General features: G+C 41.9%; 1 protein-coding gene across 2 annotated transcripts in view; it reads left to right on the forward strand.

The window, feature by feature from the left end:
* The window catches only part of ASH1L (ASH1 like histone lysine methyltransferase), a 64042-nt gene that overhangs the window by 35446 nt on the left and 4248 nt on the right, over positions 1 to 24348 (forward strand). For both annotated transcript variants that reach the window (XM_075075328.1, XM_075075329.1), the window contains exons 7-25: positions 5975 to 6069; positions 8769 to 8842; positions 10403 to 10448; positions 10677 to 10785; positions 11223 to 11429; positions 12410 to 12556; positions 13535 to 13643; positions 13838 to 13999; positions 14203 to 14297; positions 14556 to 14713; positions 15385 to 15537; positions 16004 to 16058; positions 16161 to 16293; positions 16749 to 16997; positions 17437 to 17523; positions 17770 to 17860; positions 22540 to 22678; positions 23275 to 23447; positions 23944 to 24110. In XM_075075328.1, the coding sequence (XP_074931429.1) occupies positions 5975 to 6069; positions 8769 to 8842; positions 10403 to 10448; positions 10677 to 10785; positions 11223 to 11429; positions 12410 to 12556; positions 13535 to 13643; positions 13838 to 13999; positions 14203 to 14297; positions 14556 to 14713; positions 15385 to 15537; positions 16004 to 16058; positions 16161 to 16293; positions 16749 to 16997; positions 17437 to 17523; positions 17770 to 17860; positions 22540 to 22678; positions 23275 to 23447; positions 23944 to 24110 (2449 nt within the window). The remainder of the gene's footprint in view (positions 1 to 5974; positions 6070 to 8768; positions 8843 to 10402; positions 10449 to 10676; positions 10786 to 11222; positions 11430 to 12409; positions 12557 to 13534; positions 13644 to 13837; positions 14000 to 14202; positions 14298 to 14555; positions 14714 to 15384; positions 15538 to 16003; positions 16059 to 16160; positions 16294 to 16748; positions 16998 to 17436; positions 17524 to 17769; positions 17861 to 22539; positions 22679 to 23274; positions 23448 to 23943; positions 24111 to 24348) is intronic.

A 24348-nucleotide genomic window follows, 5' to 3' on the forward strand; every position in this document is an offset into this window, starting at 1 on the left:
TTATGTTTCTAGTAGCTTGAAAGCAGATTTTCAGCATTTGGATGTTCCGTTACTGGTGTACACAGTCATGGAACGTTCAAGTACTCTGTCAAAAGTTAGGTCTGTTGCCTTAGGAAGGGACCTGAGAGGGGTCTTCTCTTTTTCTTTATTATAAAACGTTGGTTACATTGCCAGACCCAGTCAGCCAAGGGTGGACTTTCATTTCATAGCCAGTAAGCAAACGTAATTTGAAAAATTGTATGAATACAGAAAGTGAAAGTCAAGGTTTGTAGGTGTTGTGAAGGATGATGGAATCAAGGTCACCGCCCTGGAGAAGGCCATGACAAAGCTGAGCTCTACTCACAACCCTCTATCCCCATCACATTTTGTGTTGCAGTTCCCTGGAAGCTCAAAGAGTTCTGCTTTGGCCTGAGTTCTTCCCTTTCACTGATGTTTGTGATGAGCTGCTTAAGAACACTGAGGAAACTTTACCCTACCAAGGAAGCAAATGCTGCCTATGCAGTCTGAACTGCCTCTCTGCACGGTTGTTTGATCACTGATACTGAAACAAGGCATGGAAATGCATAGCTGGGCAAGGACAGAACGGGCGCCCTCTCAGTTTGGGTGTCTTGCCTTACAGCAAGGTGCAGCCTGAAGGGCTGATCCCTCCATTCCTTCGTGCTGGTACTGGGTCTCTTCTTTACTAAACTGGTTCAACAAACTACATCAGCAGGATAGTCACTTTTTTGTAATTAAATTTTCTGCTGATCTAACTTGCTGTTCCAGTTCTGCTGCACAGTCAGACATATGTCAGTGCAAGAGGAGAGCAGAAGTTCATGTTGTTAGCCTTATTATTTATATAACTTCCTGCTGTATGAGTATGAAAACATCTTGGATGAGAAAAAAATGCAACTCTGTAATCAAACGGCACCCTCTAGTGATGGTACAGTTAAGCGTTACCGCTGTCTCCGTTAAAACAGTCCCTGCGTTCTCTGTTGATGAGTGTGGTACTCACCATTGTTTCTGTATTTCTGTTTGCAGTGTTCAGTTGCAGGCAGTGCCTTAAAAGCCATTTCCTACTCTATTGGCTCTTTCTTAAATACTTCCTAAATGTCATTAGAACTTAGGAAGTAGGGAAAGTTTTCCTGAGGTCTGCTGTTACAGTTAACAGCCTCACTCTAGATCAGTCCCATCTGACTGCTGAACAGCAGCACGGAAGATGTTTGTCATGTTATTGCCAGTTTTAGTCTCCTGTTAAAAGAGAAAAATCTGCATTATTTCCCTGCAGCCACTTGAATTGTACAGTTTGCCTCAACAGGATTTCACTCCAACTCACCTTGATCTAGAAGCTTTATTAAAACGCAGTGAAGAAAGCTCAGACTTTGATTCCTTGCAAATGAGCTAAGAATGAAGGGAATGATTTTTGGAATTAGTCTCAGTTCTACCTCAATTTCCAAATGTAACTGTGTAGACAGCGTTAGCTGATGTGACACTAACCTCCATGAGTTCTCCGGAATCCTCAGCTCCCACTGGAAGAATTACACAGATCTGCTGCTGAAGAGAAGTTTAGTGTGCGGTTGCACGGGACTGCAGCTTTGAGAGCAAAGGAACATTTTGTACAGGAGTCATTACCTGTTTGCCCAGCGGTGGCTTTCCTAGAGGAATGCCAGGTCTAGTTCACCAAAGAAATGGAATAATAGTTAGTAAAGTATTAATTAATAAAAATGTTTTATAGCATTTAGGAATAGATAATATTTTATAATATATTATTTTTATCAGTAATAAAAAATATGAGTCCTCATTGCAAAAGTATAATCTGTAGAATTTGCTGTGATCAGCACTGAATTGTATCTCGCCCGTCATTATGTATCCATAGCTGGTCAAAGACTGTGGTTGCACGGACAGCGTAGCTCAGTGCAGGCCTGTTGCTCTTCTGGGATATGGTGTTTCCACATGATGGGCGCGTTGCTCCTACAGTGCCTTCATTTTGCTGATGTTAGAGTTTGTAGAGCTGTGGGGTGACTCAGAGCAGGTAATTGAACATTTTAGAAGGAAAGATATTGAAAAATCAGCCAGCTGAATTAAAAGGATGACCTAAGGTTGTAAGTTCAGCAGCTGCTTTAAGTTGGCATAAACTCACATTGCACTAAAAGAATCACTTTTACTCTCTCCTCACCTTTGTGGCTTATTCTTCTCCTTGTGCTGTCCCTTCCTCTGTCCCATCATGATGACCAGAGCAACTGAACCAGGCTGGGATAGCGATTCGGATGAAATCCAACCTTCCACAGTAGGTTTCCTGGTGCAGTTAACCTTGCAGTCAGAGCAACAGTTACGCCAGCAGAAGGTGGGGACCATCAAAGCTGGCTTATACTGACTTGGAATGTTTGTCAAACTATAGTCTCAGAAAGAAAATTGGGCTCCATGCCTCAAAACTGCAGTTTTTCATTCCACAGAGAGCTAATCCCAGTCAACATGGCTGGAGCGTAGGGAGAAGACACTAGAAGCTGGAGGAGGGGAACAGAAACGGAAGACCAAATCAGAAAGCAAGGAAGGAGAGGGGTGGAGAGAAATGGAGGTACAGGAAAGAAGGCTGTGGTTCTGGTCTTTGTTCCATTCTTAATTTGCCTGAGACTTTAGACTGACATTCTGAGACTAAGCCTGGCATTCAGCCTTTGCAGAATGGTACAAAATGTTCTCATCTTCAGCAAAAAAAATCAATTTGCCATCGCTGTTATTGGGACCTTGCAAAGAGAGGCTAGGTTAGTCTATTGTTGGTAAGTGGAGGTTTACAAAATTGGTATTTTAGATTTCTCCCCACAGAGACTGAACCAAACAACTTTAGGCAGTGGATTATAGAGAGGGGAAGCATTTCTTATCTAGCCAGGCTTGTGTTTCAGTGTGTCACGCGATCAGAAATATACTCTTGCAGCTTACTGTTGAAAGTGTGCTAACCTGAAACATTAGAAGGCGACATTTCTCTGTGATTATTGGTGAGGTCTCACCCTATTCTAACTGGATTGCTTGAAAAGGGTCGGGAGCGATCCTGGCTTTCTGGAGAGATCTTTTGCTGTTCAGCTGCAACAGGCAATATACCGGCTTGTTGAGGGAGCCATCTTAAAGAGCATGGTATGAAAACGAGCAGGTGCTTGTCCTTGATAGCAGCGCAGAATCGGCTGATCCTAGGAGACCGTGAGGACAGTCGGTTTAGTCGTGGGAACTCCTGCGACCTGCACCATCTGTAGTGAGGTGTATCTAGCTAGTAAGTATTCCAGCTTCGTTTAAAAATTGCATGAACAGAATGCGATCCAAGCAGTAGCAAAGGAAACCTGTTGTTAATCCCACAGCCCAAGGTGAGGCAAGTCGGACAGAGCAGGCAGTGGTACCCAGCATCGGCCAAGAGTCCAGATTGCCAGACCAGGCTGTGGTGACGAGGCAGGCCAAGGTTTAGTGGGGAAGTCAGTCTGCAGGTCAGCATCAGGTCTAGTGACGGTAACCGGGGTCAGACACAGCCCACGATTGCCAGGCAGGCCCAGGGTCAAGCCAGGAAGCCAGTGCGTGGCTCAGCCGCCAGATCCACAGCTCCCGTGGCTGTGGCTGAGCTGGAGATGGGAGCACCCACAAGGTCATCCAGGCAGGGACTGAATGCCCAGGGCTGCGTGTCAATGGATCTGTGGCGGCCATGGGCAGGGGGTGTGGGTGGAAAGCCCCCACGAGGCTGGTCAGGATCAGAAAGGCATGTGGTGGCACCCAAGGCCCTGACACCGAATTTAAGCTTCTGCGTGGCTGTCAGCATACCTCGGTGAAGTGAAGGGGAGGGGTCTTCTCGTAAAGATAAAGGGTAGCCGAACACAAAACCGGAACCTTTGTTGCCTGCCCAGACACCCCAGCCGAAAATAGCTCATTATCTTCCTAGTGGGAATATGTGGGCCTGTTAATACAGGCCTTTGCTTGATAGTGTAGAGAGGCTTTTTTTGCATGGTATTTATATTTATAAAACTCCACATGTTGTTTATGCTTGATTATTTCAGTATATTCTCTTTTTCATTAATAATTATTCTTTATTTTGACATCTCAGCCTTCCCCTCTGAAGTCCCTGAAGTATTGATGGCCTTTGTTCAGCTTACTGATTTACCATAACAATTTTTTACGTGCCTCTAGCAATACCTTTTCGCTGTGTTTGGAAGGAGAAGCGTGTAGGTGCTTTCCCCAGCGTTCTTTGTGACTAGGTCTAAGACGGGTGTGTCTGAAGTGCCTGAAGAAATTCATGTTATATTTTGTGGGTTTAGATAATTGCCTTCTGCATTTCCTTTTCACACTGGTTTCTTTCTGGCTGTTGGTTCACCATAATTTATTTTTCCATTGGCTTCCTTTACTGAATACGTGGGCATTAAAGGGTGCACATTTGGCTTGAATTAGGTCACCTTTCTATTGAATGTTTTTCCTTTAGTTTAAGGATTTGCTTACATCTTGGAAATGGAGGTTCACACTTTGCCTTTTCAAAATACCTTTCCTTTTCCTCTTGATAAGAACTTGCTTTCCAGGTCTTGTTAGTAGTTACTTTATGGCCTTTCTTTGCAAGTCTTAGTGATTCAGTGCAGCCCAACTTGGAAGGATAGAGACATGTGTTAGGGTTTGGGGGGGGCTTATGGGCTTTTGGTTTATGCTTTTGGTTGGTTGGTTGTTTCCTTAAATCCTCTCTAGAATTTCTTTTTTGCCTGGTGAGCAAAGGAGTTGTCTGTTTGCCAAAGCAAATGAAATTAATTCCTGCTATCAGTAAACAAAGGGTCACGTTATTTAAAAACCATAACCTTTATTATTTCAGTGTTACTGATTTTTAATGAGGATAGCTATGTGTCCACCTAAGTACATTAAGTGCAAGCGTATCATAATAACTAGAGCCTTGCCATGTAACTCTATTAAAAGGAGAGCTTAATGAAGAGTATATACAGCATTTAGCTCAACAGAGCCCTTGTTTCAGCAGTGTGCCTTAGCTTTTATTTCACTAAAATTTAGTAACTTGTTATACTTATGAAGTAAGTACCAGAAATCCAGAAGGTGTTAGAAGAGTATGTGAATCACAAGTTATTGCGATCCATCAGTTCTGTTTCTGACCTTCAGTAATTATTTTCAGTTGTTATCTGCATCTCAACATTTGTTTCGGTGTGCATTTTCCATTGACTGGTTAAACAAGATCACATTTCTATTGAGTTGGCTTTCAGCTGTACAGTCAGTTATTAAAATAAACCCCTTAAAAAATGTCAGTAAACTTTAATATGCTTAAATATCGTTTTAATCTTTGGTATATTTAACACTCAGAAGTCTCTTCTGAATGTTGCAGGACTCTGCAGTACTGGTTATAACCACATCAGTTTTTTCTTTCCATACTTTGTCAAGAGCCAGAAGATGATGCTTATAAAAGACAGGTTACTGACAAGGTGGATTGACATCTGCCTGACCCAACCAACCGTTCTTCTTTCATATTCCTGTTTTTCCCTTCTCCAAAGGGCGGGTCTTGTTGCTTTTTTTTTTAACATCGATTTCTGTTCCTTCCCTGCTTGTCTTGATGAACAGCCTTCTAAAGGAGTAGCACGTGAATGAGTTGCTCTTTGCAAGTTAGGAGAGCAGGCGCTGCATGTGTCTAACATGTCAAATACCTAAGCAAACAACATCAGATATGATTTGCTGATATTCTTTTATTATTGTAATCTAAGTTATTACTTATATATCCCGTACTAGGAATTTGAAGTTGATGGTGTCCCGTTAGGTGTTGCCTAAATAGTAGTTACAGAGAAAAATCAAATCGTGAGTTTTGAAATGAATGTGCTGAGTGTATTTCGCAAGCAACCTGGGAGTCAAAGTGTTCTGGCTATTTCCGTTATTATTCTCTTGCCTGATGTTCTAGATATTCGGGCCTTAATTAAAACAGAAAACTTGGTTTTTACAAATGGCAAGTGTTCCTTATTCTGAATTTTTTTTTTGTCACCATTTTCCACAGTCCAAAGAGCCGCCTCATACAATTAAAGAAAGAGAAGCTCGAGTACACTCCTGGAGAGCATGAGCATGGATTGTTTCCAGCCCCTATTCACGTTGGTGGGTACTCCATGTGTGTTTTAGCTGTTGGAAAACAAGTATCACACTTAGATGACATGGAAGTAGTCTGTACGGGCTTCCCAGTCTCTCTGCCTCTCTCCTGCTTTTCTTTTTTTATTTTGTTGCCTTGCCAGGTTACTCACGTCTTTCATCATATGAACTTTGGCAAAGGTCGCACTCATCTGCCTGCATTCTTCAGTGCAAAAGTATTACTTGAGAGAGGCTTTTGGCGTTTTTTTTTTTTTGCTATGTGAGCTTTGTTCTCATTTTTTGTTTACCATAATAAAATACCAGTCTAGTTTAAAACCTGCTTTAACTGCCCTAATACTTTTGCTTAAATGCTGTACAGTAGTCTCCTTTTCAAACTCATATGACAGTAGAAGAGCCAGAGACAATGATGACCACTGATAAATCTCAAAAACTAAGTGTGCAGTAATGAATTTCCCCATGCACTTAATGATGTCTGTCTTTAAGCATGGGTAAAAGTGACGAAGAATGAAAAACTTAGCTATTACATAAGGTTTTATTTCAGCCCCATTTTGAGGTCTCAGAACAGAAATGAGGTTTAGGGCTTCTCTTCTGCCTTCTGCAGAAGGAAGCCATTACCTAAGGCTAGCGTGAGCACTTAGAACTCATGGAGTTCCGGGATGCTGTTCACAAGTCCGGTCCACTGGACTGGGCTGCCTGGAGGGCACAGCCACACACACCCAGACTAACGTCTTTGCAGCTCACGTCATTTCCCAGGACAAACCAAGATTGATTTATTTTTCAGGTGATTCTTTGAGCTATTAAAATGCTGCGATTTCTTACTTCAAGTACTGTCATGCAAAGTGAGTTCGGGAAATTCCACGTTGTTCAGCAGGCGTGTTTGTCCCATCGACTGCAAATGTTTAATTGGTTTGTCTGCTTTAACTGAACCTTTTTGCTCCATACATAGCTTTGTCTTTTGCAGAGGGGTAACAGCAGGCAAAGAATTTGACAGATCTGTGTCAATCAGTAACCGCAAAACAGGTTTCAGAACTGAAGGTGTTAATTTAAATTCTCAGAAACTTGACCTTTCTCAATTCCTTTTTGAATTGGGCCATATAACTCCGCTGCGTGACCAAACCATCTGTCGGGGCGCTCAGGTTCAGTTTGCAGTGCCACGATCGTGTTCTCTTTTCTCTTCTCGAGGCCCTGACCCCACGTTTGTTTGTGCTGGCAGACGCAGACAAGCTCCTGCGCTGAAGATAAAGCCGCTTCGATTACTCTGTATCAGGTAGCTGGAGAGTGGTTTAACTGCAGAGCAGAGTTACGAGGTTTAGGGCTCTGCCAGATGCCTGCACGAGTGCCCACTTGACAAGGGCTGTAAGGACCTTCCACGCACACCAGGCACGGTGCCAGGGCACCTGAAAGAGCCTTTTGTTTTGCCTGCTGAGGTCATAGAAATGAAAGCAAGTTCCCGGCAGATTTAGCTCTTTCCTGGAACTTGCTGTGGATGAATAAAGCATTGAAAATGAAAAGTAATTTAGGAGTAAATTGTAAGGAAAACATTACAATTTTTATTTTCCAGTGGGGAGGGTTTGCATGTGAATTTACATGACACCACAGACTATTGCTGGAGGAACATTAAAGGCACTTATTAACATTGAGAAAAGCTGGGAACATCAGGCATGGGACTGACACCGCATCCCTGGTCACTCCTCTGGCTGCAATTTTGTGACACAGTATTCCAACAAAATGATAAGAGAACGTTTTAATCTCAGCTAGAACTAACTTAGCGCTTGTGTCAGACCTCAGGTCTTGTGTTACCAAAGTATGTACTGGGTCAGTTTCCTTCTTTTGGGAAGAGGTTAGGGGTGACAGTAAATTTTAGAAGAGGAATTAAATCTACAGCGATAGTAGTAACTCCTGTCTGAAATGAATTTCAGTTATTGCTAAAAATACAGATCATCTGAAGTCTTTCTGAAACATTTAGGAGTGTGTTTGCCAAGTCTGAATTTGTTCTTAAGTCTCCTGGTAAAGGTCATAGGAAGAGGCTTGGATACTATTTTCAAAACTAATTTGGTTTCTTTGAGTACAATATTGTTATTTACCATCTCGCATGAATCGTGCACGGAGGTTTTTTTAACACATATTTGTTCTGTGTGCGGAATCGTTGCATTCACGTGTACGCAGAAAAGCTCACCGTCAGCTTTGAGATTCCCGCGCCGAAGTTACTAGCGTTTGCTCTCAGGCACAGAGTTGTATTCAGCTTTGTCCATTATTTGCTGTTGTCCCTTCAGTAGCTCGTGTTCAGTGACACCCCCCCAGGTGAACACCCCAGGGTTCCTGGCACTGCTTTTAAGCCTTTAACCGTGGCTGTTGGAGTTCGGAGGCATCTGTAACGTTCGCTCGTGCAAGCAGAAGACAGCTCCCCTCCGCCACCTGCCTCACCAGGCACCGCGTATCTACAACAGCAGCTTCCTTGCTGTCGATAAAGGTTTAAACCTGACTCCGACAACAGAGTAGAATGCAAAAGAGAGCGCGGTGGCGGGCTCTTCCCTGTGCTTGCCCCTAACAAACACGATGTTCTGGGAGGATTCTGTTCTTCTGCCTTTTTGACTTTCAGACATCGAGAGGCCCTGCCAGAATTTGGCGGTGTGCCTAGGAGCAGCCCTTTTTCCTCTTGGGGATATGTGAATATGAGTGTGTGCGACTTACAAACCTTTTTGTTTCAGGAAAGTATCTCAGACAAAAGAGAATTGACTTCCAGCTGCCTTACGACATCCTCTGGCAGTGGAAACACAATCAGGTACAAGATAAAAAGTTACTGGTTGCCAAGATTATGATCCGAAGTCTTAAAACGAAAATAGCAGGATTCTTACATGAGAGCTGTGTTTATATATCCTGTATATTGATGAAGATTCTTCTTGTTGCGACTGTATGAGGAGAAAAAAAGGATTTGCATATGTATTTAATGTTAATAATTTCCATTCTTTCTTGCAAAATAGCAATCCTATGGGTATCTGCTGAAAAAAGTCATTAATTTTTCTGCAGACTTTTATTTTGGTAGTGTGCCTGCTTTCTGCAATGATCTTGTTTTAGACACGCCTCAGGAGAATTCAGATGTACTGCCAACAGCACTGAGAAATTTCAGGCCTTATTTTTCTTGGATTAATCCCAGCAGAGTGGAATTTATTTTTCACTTGCAAGCTGACATTTTCATACTGAGGAAAGAAGAGAAACTGTTTAGCAGTCGCATTCTTTTTAAAGAGCTTTAAATATGTGCAAACCTAAAAATAGGAATATTTTTCTCCCTGAGAAGTTTCCACCAAGTGATTTAACACAGGATTTAAGGCTGGAGGGTAAATCTGTCCCCAGCTCTGCTGCAAGAAAGCACTCTCAGACATGTAACTTAAGCATGTAGATGAGCAAGAGAAATTCCCAGGTGGTTGTGGCTCCAGCTACTCCTTGTAATGCCACCAAAATCTAATCTTAGAGTAATGGTCGTTGCTGACATTTCAGTCGAGGGCACCTTCTAGCCATGTGTTGAAGATCACTTACATCTGCCTCTCATCTATTCAATATCACATAAATAATAAATGTGTGATCTCTTTCCTTGACATTTTCCGTGCCTACCTAGAATATCGAAACCCTTACAGAGTAGTTTTGTTTGTACAACGGTTGTGTCGTTTGTACAGTGCCTGTCTGCCATACAAGCTGCTGAGGGAACCTGGGACGCAGTAAATGTGTGTGAAACATGTAATCATCTGAAATTTTTCCTTAAAGCTTGTTTGAAAGGATGGAATATATATGAAGTTGTGAAATGTGATCTAAGGTTCCCCTTTCCCTCCAGTCATCTCCACCTGCAGAGGAAGCTTCTCTAAATTAGAAGATGAATATGCATTTCTCTTGGCTCCTACCTGTAGTCACAGTTTTGATAAGCACCTTAAATTGTTTGGGTTTTTTTTACTTTTTTAAGTGTTGGCACACGGTAATGCCACCAAAGATGCTTTCTCCAAAGTAGATTTAAATAATTATTATTTTTAGTATTGAAAAGAGGGCATTGTTCAGAATAGTCTGTCCTCATGATATCTGTTATCCGTATTGCTCTGTTCAGATAGTATGGGAAGAATAAAGAATATGTTAGAAGAACTGCTCAGCTAACTACTTAAGCCTAAGTTCTACATATTCAGGTACTTTCTTAGACCTATCTGCTAATGTAGCCTGGGCCTAAAGAAGAGACTGCAGCTGTATTTTCTAGTAATGATTACAAAACTGTTACGTATGTACAGAACATAGTTTCCCTGTTTCTTCTGAATAACAGATGCACTTATGCAAGGTATTAAAATTGTCTTTCTCTTCCTTTTAGTTGTATAAAAAGCCAGATGTCCCACTTTATAAAAAAATCCGTTCTAGTAAGTAAAGTCTTATTACTAAAACATGTCAACTGTGGAATTTTCACATGACACCCCTCCTTTCTGTCATGCGTTTCATCCTACCAAAGACGCTTCCACCTTCTTTTTTTGCTTTATGTAAATGGAATGAAAATGTTGTAGAGAAATAGTTCTATTTTTTCACCCGGAAAGAATTCTTTTCCCTGTTTGGGTTTGGGGTTTTGGTTTTGGTTTTTTTTTCCTCTCCAGATGTCTACGTGGATGTCAAGCCTCTTTCTGGCTATGAGGCCACTACCTGCAATTGTAAGAAACCAGATGATGACAACGGAAAGGGCTGTGTGGAGGACTGTCTCAACAGGTTAGAAATAGGTTGACTGTGATAAGAGAATTGCAATAAATGTATTATTTCACATGAACTAATAATACCTTAAGAAAAGATTTGTGCTAGAGGCAACCACCATAATAAAAGTATTGTTACAGAGCATACAGGGTAACTTTCTGCTGCACGTATGCTCCCCTGCCTCTTTCTTCAGAGGAGGATCCCATGAAAAGCTCTGTTTTGCTCTTTGAATAGCAGTGAGAGCCAGGCTGTGAGTCTTTGTGCAAATTATACCTTGGAAACAAGAAGCATTGTAGTTCTTTAATAACTTTTGTTTAACAGAAGAATTTTTTTTCTCGGCTCCCCCCCCCCCCCCCCCCCCCCCCCATGATCTTAGATGATCTTAGATGATTTTAGATCTAAGATCTAAAAGTATTCTATTCACCTTCCTTTAACCTCTTTGGTTTTTTTTTTAGGATGATCTTTGCGGAGTGTTCACCAAACACCTGCCCTTGTGGTGAACAGTGTTGTAATCAGCGGATACAGAGGCACGAATGGGTGCAGTGCCTGGAAAGGTTCCGGGCTGAAGAGAAAGGATGGGGTATTCGTACCAAAGAACCCCTGAAAGCAGGACAGTTTATCATTGAATATCTGGGAGAAGTTGTTAGTGAACAGGAATTCAGGTAGAAATATTTATTTGCTGCTTTAGCGTGGAAGGCTCAATGAATGACTGTAGCATCTATTGTCATTGCTGGGAAATCCTTAGGCAGAAACAAAGGGGAGAGTAAGGGGGAAAAAGAATGCTTTTCTGGTCACAGTCACCAGAAGGAAGGCTTAGAATTCAGCTTTTTTGATCAACCAAGTTTTTCTCGGTCAAATGGAGAGGAACGATGAGCGGTTGGAATGCTTCATCTGCCATATCTGCTCTGTAAATGCCAAGTGCCACGAGCGAATGTGAATTTGGTATCATTACGAGTACTGTGCGGGATTTGAACTGTGCCAGATAGAATTGGGGGGCAGAAGGGAGCAGGAAGGGAGATGAGCCTTGCAGGTAGGTATGAAGAAAAAGAACAAGTGGGAGCATTAATAACCAAGGGAAGAAAGAAACTAGTCTGGTTAACTACATAGCATCATGGGATAATTGAGATTGGAGGGCCATACTTGCTGCTCTTAGAGCTCCATCAGAAGACAAACGCAGTCTTCTCATACAATTGCCAACACAACTGACTCTTGCTACTGTCGCTGTCTTGCTGAAAGGAGGTATGTGTCCTGTCCCAGATAATGAAAGGGAGAGGGTGATTGTTCTACACATGCATACATATACACTCCAAAGAATGGATACTTGCATTTTCTCTTCCATACGCAGATTATCAACATGAAATGTATACAGATAATCTGCAGAACCCAAAAGGGAGCATTCCAGAAGAGCAAATTTCTAAATTCTAACCCAAGCTCTGTCAGTGGCCTTGACTTATAAAAATAGGTATAATAACAGTTTCCCTCCATCTCTAGGTGTGCAGTTCTATAAAATACAAAAGATTATAATTGCTTTTTCTTCAAAACACTCTCTCAGAATTATCGAATGCACTTTTACTATGTTACTCCCTGTTTGCTTTGCAGAAACAAGCAGAATCACAAATAACTTTCCTGTGTTGCTTCCTAGGAACCGGATGATTGAACAGTACCATAATCACAGTGATCATTACTGCCTGAATTTAGACAGTGGAATGGTGATAGATAGTTATCGTATGGGCAATGAGGCTCGTTTTATCAACCACAGCTGTAATCCTAACTGTGAGATGCAGAAATGGTAAGAAAAATATATTCTGTTTACTGGAAGCGTGGTATACCAGTGACTGAGATATAGATAACCAGATCATCTGAGAGAATCTGATCTAAAAATAGGAAGGGGAATCCAGCTGAACAGTGTAAATAATATTTACTGTCATGCTTGCATTGTACCAGGGAAGTAATGTAATGTTTTCAAGTGCTGGATGTTTCGGAGACAGGATCTAAGTTCTCTGGCAAGGCAAATCCAACATTGCTGTTTGTCATACTGTAAACCTGCTACAGCTTCTGAAGCCTAGGTAATGCCATCAAATAATCTATGTGTATATATTCGTTCCTTCTGGCAATTCAAATATTTTTTTCAAGCAGGCAAACAGGGAAGTAGCCTGATTTCAGCACACCCTGCGTCATATCAGTACTATGTTATCATAAGAAATCCAGTGTCAGGCTAGTAGGAAGGACTTCTGAGAAATCTGTAGTGACTAACTTGGGAGTGAAATAGCAAATGATCATAACAGGAATCAGCTGTGGTGGCAGAACAGCAGAGTAGCTTGTGGTTCTCAGATTATTCTAGTGGATTTAAACAATAGCAATCAAGTTTTAAATATGAAAATCCCCCACAAAAAATAAGTAAAAGAGTTGGAGAGGCAATTAATTGTAGTGCATTTTGTGACATGAGGTACGATGTTCAGCGTAAGCTTTTGATTCAGGGTGAGGGCCTGAATCTCAATGGTGGATAAGTGAATCTGCTGTGATAGCCAACGTGGTTTGTAGCTTCTCTATTTGAGCGCAACTTCCTCCTCTTCGTAAACGCAGCATTGGCTTTTTTGGTTTTCAAAGTTTATGGTAAGAGATTAAGAAGAGAACAGTAAAAATGAAGAACAAGCATAACCCAGGGTGCAGCAGAAGTGTTGCTTCCTGTCTCTAACGCTTCCACTATGTGGACAAAGACAATTTTCTTTTTAATTATTGGGAATATTTTACTGTATTTTCCCTGCAGGTCTGTTAATGGTGTTTACCGGATTGGACTGTATGCGCTTAAAGACATGCCTGCTGGTACTGAATTGACTTATGACTACAATTTTCATTCATTTAATGTTGAAAAACAGGTAAGGATCCCAGTGCAAGACCTTGAAAAAACTCACCAAGGACAAACAGTTCTGTAAAGTTGAAGGTTGCTTAACAAAACCTATCGTGTTGTATTTGACAGAACAGGTTCTTTATAATATTGAGTGATAATCTAAATATTTTGGGGTTTATTTAAAATAATGTCTTTTTTTTTCACACCCCTCTCTCCCCCAAGCAACTCTGCAAATGTGGTTTTGACAAATGCAGAGGAATAATTGGGGGCAAAAGTCAGCGAATGAATGGACTTTCAAGCAAAAACAATCAGCCTGTGAGCACCCACAGAAGGCCTGGGCGGTCGAAAGAGAAAAGGAAGTCAAAGCACAAACTAAAGAAGAGAGTAAGTAATAAAGAAGCTCCTTTAATGGGTAAAGCTTAACAGGAAATTAAGCTTCAGTTTGTGCCATCAGACCAAAAAGCTGTGTATTTGTATATTTTAAACTTCAGAGAAATACTACAGGTTCTATCTCAGGAACTACTTGTACAGCTTTGCTAAGTTCTTGGCACAGTTTTTCCTGTCTATCAGAATGATCTGTTTTCCAGAGGGGCCACATCCCAGAGGAACCCAGTGAAAGCGTGAACGCGCCAACAAGGCTGACGCCCCAGCTTCAGATGAAGCCCATGTCCAACAGAGAAAGGTAAGGAATGATTCCAGTGGGTTTTTTCCTCGGAAATGGAGCATTGTGCAAATGTTGAAATTACTTTTTTTTCTGTAAGATAGGGCATCGTGAAATGTCTGAGTAAGCAGTTCTTAGCGTTCCTTTAACCAGCTGGGGTGGAATTCCTCTCCGCCGACATCAGAAGTGTACCTCTGAATACCTGTCTTTTTCCCCCACATTAAGGATTTAATTGTACAGTAAGAAAGTGATTCCGGAATGCTTTTCTAATTTCTGTAGGAATTTTGTGCTAAAACACCATGTATTTTTGGTACGAAACTGGGAAAAGATTCGACAAAAACAAGAGGAAGTGAAGCACGTCAGTGACAATATCCATACCACATCGCTTTACAACCGCTGGAATGGCATCTGTCGGGATGACGGCAACATTAAATCTGGTGAGGCCAAGTTGCTACTTTGAGAGCCTCTCTGGCATGCCTGTGAAGTGTTTAAGTAAGCTCTGTGCATAAATCAGATGTAGAGTTACTACAAGATCCATATACCTTTCGTAACGCATGATGGGACCCTTACAGAGAAGGGCTGTTTTCTGCTTTCTCTATTCCTAGACCAGAAAAGGTTGCGCTGACTTTGAAAATTGTCACTTATCCTCATAATTCGATGGATTTCAGGCCTTTAGAGAACAAAGCTTTTTGGCATGCAGTCAGTTATGGGAATGGGACAAAATACGACTATCAGAAAAAAATGTATTAATCCTGCTCTCAAAATAGCACTGTATTCATAGGACCATAATCTTCACAGCCATGCAGGATTTGGTCCCCACTGTCAGGTGCATGAGAAGTTGGGAAGTCAGTATTCTGGGTGAATTCAATGACATGCTGTGTTTCCTCCAGCAACATAAAATGCTTTGATAACCAGCTTAACCATTTAGATGAGCTATAAGCAGCAAGAGCCGACTTGGGAATATGAAACCAAAGCCTTTTACTGTTATAGGAGCTTAGAAAACATGTTAATTTTAATAATTGGTCGTGGACTTGCTGGATCAGAAGAGATGCTGTCATTTGATCTTTAATTTTTTGTTTAGAGGTAATTCTTTTTTGCCGTCTTTCAGATGTCTTCATGACCCAGTTTTCAGCCCTTCAGACCTCCCGCTCGGTGAGAACACGACGCTTGGCTGCAGCTGAAGAGAATATTGAAGTGGCTCGTGCAGCCCGCCTAGCACAAATCTTCAAGGAAATATGTGATAACATCATATCCTATAAAGGTGACGCTCCTAAAAAGAATCTCCGTGGAGACTTTTCAGCCTCAGAAACAATGGACTCTCTGAATAGAAAATACTAGAAAAAAAATAGTTTATTTCAGACGTTAAATAACCTTCCCTTTTCCCCCTCCCCTTCCCCCGTTCTTCTGCTACCAGTAATCACTTTGCTTTAGCCTCAGCCCCTTCCTCTGCCACCAGGATCTGCAGATGTTGCTATCCTTTTAAATTGGTTTTTCAGTAGCTCAGCAAAATGGTACAATTGACAGAATTGCGAGGAAGCCATCCTCCATTCTGATACATGCGGGCCAATTACAGCAACCAACTTCTAGAGATGCAAAAGCATTTCAGTCGCCTGTGCCTCAGAGAGTAGACGAACCTTTTTATTTAATCTAGTTTTAATGTCGTTGGTTACTTGTCTTTTTCAGTTCTACTCTAGTAAATGTTGCTAAACTGTGTGTTCCTGTTACAGATTCCTCCAGGCAGGCTCTTGCAGCTCCCCTCCTGAACCTACCCCCAAAGAAAAAGTAAGTACTTGCTTCTCAGAGCTTCTCAGAGCAATCTATAATGGATTTGCACAGCTTTGAAATGCTAGTGAAAATGACATCATGCATTCATTCCCATTTTAGAAATGCAGACTATTATGAAAAGATCTCCGACCCATTGGACCTTGCCACAATTGAGAAACAGATCTTGACTGGTTATTATAAGACTGTGGAAGCTTTTGATGGGGACATGCTGAAGGTCTTCCGGAATGCAGAGGTGAGGCTCTCTCTGGCCTTAAAGCTATTGCACAGACAGCAGGGATACACCCTAGTTTAATGCTCTTGCTGACTTACGGTAATAAAAGAAGAAAAATATTTTAGAGAAAGAGAACTTGTGATGAACAGACATCGATAGCAACTCATGTGCCTCGCCTTACTGTCAGTGCTTTTAGGTTGCCTTAGGTCAGACAAATAGAAGGTCGAGCATATGCGTGAATAGCTAACCTAAAGACGTTTCAGTACCTTTTGGAAGAGCTACCTTATTCTTCAGTGTCATATATCAGATATGTGAACCTGCTGTTCAAAATCAGGCGGCGGATGGGCTGGTGTGTGCCACGCTGGTGGATGCGGGTTTAGCGAAGACACTTTTACGGGTGCGTGCGCACATGAGGAAGGCACCAAAAGCATGGAACCTGCAAAAAAAAAGTGTTTCTTTGTTTTGTTTTTATTCAGAAATATTATGGCAGAAAATCTCCAACCGGGCGTGATGTATGCCGGCTACGGAAAGCATATTATAATGCTCGCCATGAGGCGTCCGCCCAAATCGATGAAATTGTGGGAGAAACAGCAAGTGAAGCCGACAGCAGCGAGACATCGGTCTGTGAAAAAGAAAACGGGCATGAGAAGGACGAGGATGTGATCCGTTGCATTTGTGGCCTTTACAAAGATGAAGGACTCATGATCCAGTGTGAAAAGTGCATGGTGAGGCGGGGGGAACACACCTGGTGCTCTTTTTCTACTCTCCATAACCAGTGGAACTTTTACCAGCAGTCTCCATGTAACTAGTAGCATCCATTACCTCTTCAGCCCTTCATTTCCTCTACAGAAGAATTAAGATTCTGTTTTCACAGAGGAAATGCGACTTGCATTTCTATATAGAAGAGCTAGCACTGTTCTGAAACTGCCAGCAGCTCCTGTCTTTAGACGAGCAGAATTAATTCCAACGATTTTGGGCTTTTACACACACAGTTGCGTGGGGATTTTGTCTGCCATCTGACATAGTGTGAAATAGTTCAAAGAAAATCTTGACTTTCCTTTGGGAAGCTGGTTTTCTTGCTTTCCTTAATATTTTTGAGAAAATGAAATGCGTAAATAAAACCTCTCACAGGAATTTCCAACTGGGCTGTATCTGTTTCTCTAGGTCTGGCAGCACTGTGACTGTATGGGTGTGAATTCTGACGTGGAACACTACTTGTGTGAGCAGTGTGAACCTCGATCTGTGAACAGGGTAAAGAAAAAATGTCTTCATTACTCCAGTTAGAAACTAAGGCAGCTGTTGCCTTTATATTTCATTATCTATTTAATTAAGTGGGATTCTCACTTTATAGCGTAACTTCCTTGGTTTAGTTTTAATCACATGAAGTGTCAATTCTTCTTCTCGATCTGCATATTTCTGAAAGGATATCAGCCCCGGTTTTGCACTGATTAGGGTAGGCATCTCAGAATTTCCTTCCTTTTTTCCTTTCTCATCCAGGAGGTTCCCATGATTCCTCGTCCCCATTATGCCCAGCCTGGCTGCGTTTATTATATATGCTTATTACGGGATGATCTGCTGCTGCGCCAAGGTATGTGCTAACCCTGGTGCTGCTGTGATTTCCGTCGGGTAAGAACGTGCAGAGATTTCTGGCATCGTCCTGTTCGAAATGCTTTTATCTTTTTACAAGTAGAAAGCTGCGTTCCACGCTATTATGGGAGTGACATGTCGTAAGGGTTCTCGCAGGCTGGTTGGTGAAGAAACATTAATTACCTTTAGCACAGACAGGGCTCTCGGCGCCCTCAGAGAAGGCAGATGCTGAGCCAGCTTCTGGGTGTTAACATGTAGAAGTGAAGGCAAAGGCAGCTATTAGGCCCTCATTATTTTAGTGTAGAATGGTCATGAAAACATCCAACTTACTGCTTGTTTGTTCCCTCAAGTGTCTCTTTCTGGACATTGCTTCAAAGCCCTGTGTCTTCCAGGGGCAGCTACACAGCTACGTAATTAGGTTCACTGATTTTTTAAAAAATTTTTTGTCTTACTTCATCCTACAGATACATACAGGGTTAGAAAGAGGCCTATATCATTATTAAGAGAAATGCTCCTGAATGAGTAAAACCAGTTGGAATGTTTGCTAGAGGGGAATGGGAGGGTCTCCAGGGAAGTGGAGAATTAAAAAAAAAAAAAAAAGTCAAAGAACAGTGTATTCTTTATCTTCTCTGCAGGACTCCAGAACTTGCATTCAGTCTGCCCTTTGCATTGTGGCTCTGCATTGTCTGTCCTCGCTAGAGTTCAGCCATTTGGTTTTCTCATTTCTTGGTTTTTTGCTGGGTTCCTTGCTGGAGATAACTTGCTTTCTAGGGTTGTATCACTACTTGGTTTTACATTTTCTGTTAAAATGGATTATGTTTTAGCTGAGTTTTGGGGCATCTTCCAGCCATTCATAGCATTCAGGTAATTTTTGTCATGACGCATTGTATTGCGCTTGCGTACCTCTAATGAGATCTTGGTGACTTTAATTAGAGAAACGTTAGTCCTTACATGGCTACCCTGCGTGTACCATTGGCAGAGGACAAAGGAGGCCAGACTGCCACTGTTAGGCACCACGTGGCTCTGCAGCTACAGGGAGTAGATCAAGCAAGGTGTATACCCAGAAGGTGCCCGAAAGGAATACGCAGCTACAGTAGGGAAAAGGGAAATCCGTGGATTCATTGCTGGTCTCAAGTTCTCCACCAAAAGTTCTGAGGCATGACACCTGCCTGTGGAAATTGTTGTGATGCAGGTGCCCAGGTATATAACTCATCTTAGTAGAAGAAACGTATTTTTTGATCCCACTGGTTTCTAAAAGGCCATGTAATTCACAGATTCCAGTGCAAAAGAGACCATGGTGACCTTCAGCCCTACAGTCACTCTATGTGCAGAGTACTACATTTTCCCTGTCTTGTGTATTAGAAAGAGGCTGATCTGGGGATAAAGACTGAAAGTGCTTTTGAGACCATTGCCGCCTTTTGAAAGTTCGGCCACGCTCGTTGCTGGGGAGTTGCGGCTGTACATTGCATTAGTTTGTCTTCCAGTTCCAAGCTTGAGAACTCATGTTTTTGAGGAACAAGGCTGAAGAGCTTCCAGCTGTGTGAGTGCCCACACTTTGCTGTGAACAAAGCCCTCTAAAGAAGTGAGGGTCCTTCAGCCTCTGGTTAGAGGACTTGCTTTTTAATGTCTTGACAATTCTACTTGAGGTTTTTGAGTTATATACTACAGATGTGCTTCCTCTGAAAAAATTACCTGACAGGTAAAGCCAGGACGTTACGCAGGTCAATCTGGTCGGTTGGTCTGTCATATCCTCCAGAGCGAACAAGGAGCGCTGCCTCAGATGCGAGTTGATAAACAGAAGTTAAAATGGACCTTGGAAAGCCTGCGTAGCCAGGAACTGTCATATGTCGTTACCTCTGATGCACCAGCAACGGCAGCTGCATTTCTTCCTTGAAAACACACAACTATAAACTCCCTCTTTGAGACAGAGGGGTAGCTGTTTCGGTAGTTAGTAACATCTGGATAAACCTGAATTGAAACCAAGCTTCCTGATCCTTAGGGCAAGAGAGTATCCTTGTACGTTTCTTTCTGAATACTCCTTTTTTATAGTCGGGTACAATACGTACTAGAGTTGCTTTATTCTCACTGAAGAGGTAGGGAAGAAGAGTTGAAAAAGCTCATTTAAAATAACAGCCAAAAATAAGTGGATTTATTTACATTCTGCTTGGGGCCAGCAGCTGCTCTCAGCACGTACCTTACTTTTTTTCTCTACAAGTCTTTTAAAGAAATTAGGGAGGCGAGTTCCTTAAAAGTAGTCCTTAACTTAGTAAAATGAAGACGTTATTATCCCAGCTTTAGTTCAGGTAGTAGGAAGAGCTAACACAGCGGGTGAGTACAGGCTAATCACCAGCAAATACACGCTGAATCCTTGCGGAGCTTGCACTCTGCTAGCTTAGGTGCAAGCCTGCGTCATCCTGTCTTCAGCCATTTTTTACCTAATCAAGCTAGAATAAAACTCTTGTCTCTCCTTCCTACAATTACAGCTTCTATTTGTTTAAACCTTCTGGTATACCAGAATATTTAAAAGCTGGCTTCATGGCTGTGGGCAGATGTCAGTGCCCATATGGCCTGTGTCATCTCTGTTTTAAATCAGAGCACTTTTTTAATGGTGCAGAGTGTTGTACTCCACTGGTACAGGGACAGGGGGCAACATAAGATCTTAAAGCAATTTTTGCGTATGAGAAGTCCTTAGGAATGCATCTTTTACACTTATACAAGATTGATAAATGAGATTATATTTGTGAAAATATAATTACACACCCTTCACTTTAATCCTAAATTTGGCTATAAGCTAAGGGAGAACAAAACTGAGGTGTTCATGAACCTAGGGCTGCGTTGTACTTGGTGGTTCCCTAGCATCTCTTTGCTAAGCTGTGAAAGTAGCAGAGGCTGAACCTGCTAATTAATTAAATAACAGTAACGTACGCGGGAGGAAAATGGACGTAACTGCACGTAGACAAAAATAGGTATGTGCTATGGGGGAAAAAATCCAGCAGTCATTGCAGTTGAATGGAAACGAGAAAGGCTGAGCACGAGTCAAAACGGCAAGCTGAACATTAGAAACTATTATTAACATGATAGAAAAAGTAATTGTGCCGTTATAGAATCTTACGGTGTGTCTGTCTTTCGCGTGCTGTGTGCTCTCCTTGTCATCACCCCATCTCAAAGAGAGTATTTTGCCGCTTGTAAAACAAGCGCGGTGACAAGGATGATCAGACATGAGACACCTTTGCTGTGAACGGAGTCTACGCAGATGATTTGGAGGGTGATATGATAAAGGTCTGTGAAATCACCGGTGGCACAGGAAAGGTGCAGCAGTGTAGAAACTAGGGAACAAACACTGAAATTAGCAGGCAATGTATTTAATTTAATTTAATTTAACATTTAATTTAATAGGAGGTATTTTTTCACAAAAACCTGACTAAACTATGGAAGGCATTACAACGGGAAGTTGGAGAGCTCAAGAGTATGAATGGTTCCAGAAAGATTAGACAAATTGTTGGAGGAAGGATTAATCCCTGCCTGTTTATGCACAGTGGTCCAGCTGTAGCCTTTAGCTCTAAAAGTCTGTAAAACAGAGATTAAAGTAAGCCTGAGGGGGATACCACAGGAAGGCTTTTCCTATGCATGCCTTATGCATGTGCTTTTTCCTCCTAAGCATCTGCTACTGCTCACTTTTCTAGCTACAATATTATGCTGTATGACCTTTGATCTTACCCAGGGTAGTTTTTCTTAAGTTTTTATGACTTGGGACCTCCCAGGTTTTTGTTCATTGTGAGATAAATAACAGAACAGATGGAATTGATTTTTAAATATTGTATACTAAATCCAGTGAAGTTTTCAGTAATACTTCGAGTTTCCCAAATGTTCTTCCTCTGAGGCTCTTCAGGTTCTTTGTGAACATGATTGATTAAAGCTTTTTACCTGAAGGAGAAAGGCTTTTTGAACGGCGCAGGGTATTTTCACCCTATCAAATGATAATCATTGTCCCAAAGGCAATGGCAGTCAGGTCTGGGGTGGGGAGGAAGGAGGGTGGTATTTTCAATGCCATTTCCCAGAGCAGAGAAACTAAACAGTTAATTCGCTCATGTGACGAAATGATGAAATAGAAGTTTAGGGACCTGTTCAGGACTTGCACTTGGGAAAGATGTTTTTAGTTGCCAGGAGTGTCATTTTGTTCAGCCTTTTTTGAGTTCTGTTTACCTTCCCTCAGCTACGCATCTTACTGGAGTTCTGCTCAAAGAATCGAAGGCTTGGGGCTTCTCGGTCAATGATTTATTTTCTTATTAATAATTTCTCTAAGTATCTTCTCTCTTAGATGGTAAAGATTTATTCTTTAAACATTGCGGCTATCACTAATTTCTACATGTTTTCCTAAACAAAACTTATTTGTTACTTATCCTGTGGTCTATCATAATTTATCTTGATTCATTATACGTTGCTATTTTCAGCCTGGGCAAACAATTCAAGTTATGTTTAGTTCTTGCTCTAAAGCTTTTGTGATAATAATCAAGGTAACCTTGCCTCTTTTGCGGGTTCTGCATTGGGTTTGCATCACTCTTTACAACATTAGGTAGCTCTGTCATGTCAGTTTTAATGAAACCATTTACCTCTCTGGTTTTGGTGCTGCTGGACTCATGAAAAGTTCCTTACGGGTGTGTATTTTGTGCCTATTGCCAGGTGACTGCGTTTACCTGATGAGAGACAGCCGTAGAACTCCAGATGGACACCCTGTCCGGCAGTCGTATCGGCTGCTGTCCCACATCAACAGGGAGAAACTCGATATTTTCCGCATCGAAAAACTCTGGAAAAACGAGAAGTATGTTCAAGGCATCTTTTGAACTTGGGACATTCCATATACCTACCTGTGAAAACACAGTAATTTTGGGGAGGTCTTGTCATAGCTTAAAAATGCAGGACTGAACCGGGTCAGTGACAAAGGCTTGGTGATTTCCCACTTGCCTCTGCTTGTGCTCCACAACGGTAGAGTGAAAACATGTGAGGTTGGAGGTTTAAGCAAGGGATGAGAGAGAGAAGTTGATGCGCTTTCCTCACTGTTGGAGTAGGCTGAGAATACACCCTGAAGGCTGAACTGGCTCAGCTAACAATCGCTGACTTGCTAAGCCACTGTCACAGGATTAAATGCCTGTGCCACAGGGACGGCAGCACAGTAAGTCTGCTGTGTCCATAAAAATCCTGCTAGAAGTACTTCCACTTACTGGAGGGGATAGAGTTGAATGTGTAATATTCATATGACTTCGTTTTCATCACAGTCATTGCAAAAGCGCAAGATAGATAATTCAAAACTAAGTGGAGGGCATTAAATAAAGTTGTTTCATGGGCTTATAGAAATAGTCTTTTTTTTCCCCCCCCCTTCTGTTTCCCTCTTTCTCTTACCTTTACACCTTCAAACAGAGAGGAGCGGTTTGCATTTGGTCATCATTATTTCCGTCCACATGAAACACATCATTCCCCTTCTCGAAAGTTTTATCACAATGAGCTCTTCCGGGTGCCATTGTATGAAATTATCCCCTTAGAGGCTGTGGTGGGAACATGCTGTGTTCTTGACCTATACACCTACTGCAAAGGTAAGGAAGCTTAATGGCATGAGAAATCAAATAATATGCACCTTTCTGATTGTTTGGGAAGTATGCTAAAATAGGTACTGCTGTAAAAAGGCAGTAGCCAATATTCACAGGGTATCAGAGCTGAGAAAACAGTATTACTTTAGCACTGGGACGGTGATTTCTGTTTTATGAGGGCCAGTACTGAAGAGACAGCAGCAGGGGGGGATTGTGGTGGGTGAGGAAGAGAAAGGGGTGGCAGTTGATAATAGTGTTTGTAAAAGTTTGGGTACTATTTGGTTAGAGCATACAGGTTTCCCTCTTAAATTGAACTAGCAATGTGTCCGCTATTGTGATTCTGAAGGAGAGCAAATGAGAATGCCTGCCATCCCACTGAACAGCTCTGACAGTCCCCCGCTTCTCTGACACTGTGTGTGGCTTGTTCTTGTTCTGGTATACCATGTTTCTCCTCTTGAATCTGATAACATTTTTTCCTGTGCGCTTTGTTCCGAAACTGCAGGGAGGCCGAAAGGCGTGAAGGAACAGGATGTATATATTTGTGATTACCGCCTTGATAAATCAGCTCATCTCTTCTACAAGATCCACCGGAATCGTTACCCTGTCTGCACAAAGCCCTACGCCTTTGACCATTTCCCCAAGAAACTCACGCCCAGGAGAGACTTTTCAGTAAGTGTTTCTTCTCTTAGCTTCCTTAGTTCTTACTATAAGACTTGAATGTATTTTTGGAAAGCCCCTGGCTCTCTGTTTTTGAAGGAAGCTTGGTAAACCGAAGGAGGCTGACACATAAGCATACACAGTCTGGATGAAAAGTTGGCTAGAAAGAAATCTTGGAAAGGAAACTTGACTGTAGGCAGAGAATATGCAGTTCAAAGGCAAACAGGTGTTGAACGAATGGTTGTATAAG

Source organism: Phalacrocorax aristotelis, chromosome 25 (genome assembly GCF_949628215.1).
Source record: "Phalacrocorax aristotelis chromosome 25, bGulAri2.1, whole genome shotgun sequence".
Lineage (NCBI taxonomy): Eukaryota > Metazoa > Chordata > Aves > Suliformes > Phalacrocoracidae > Phalacrocorax > Phalacrocorax aristotelis.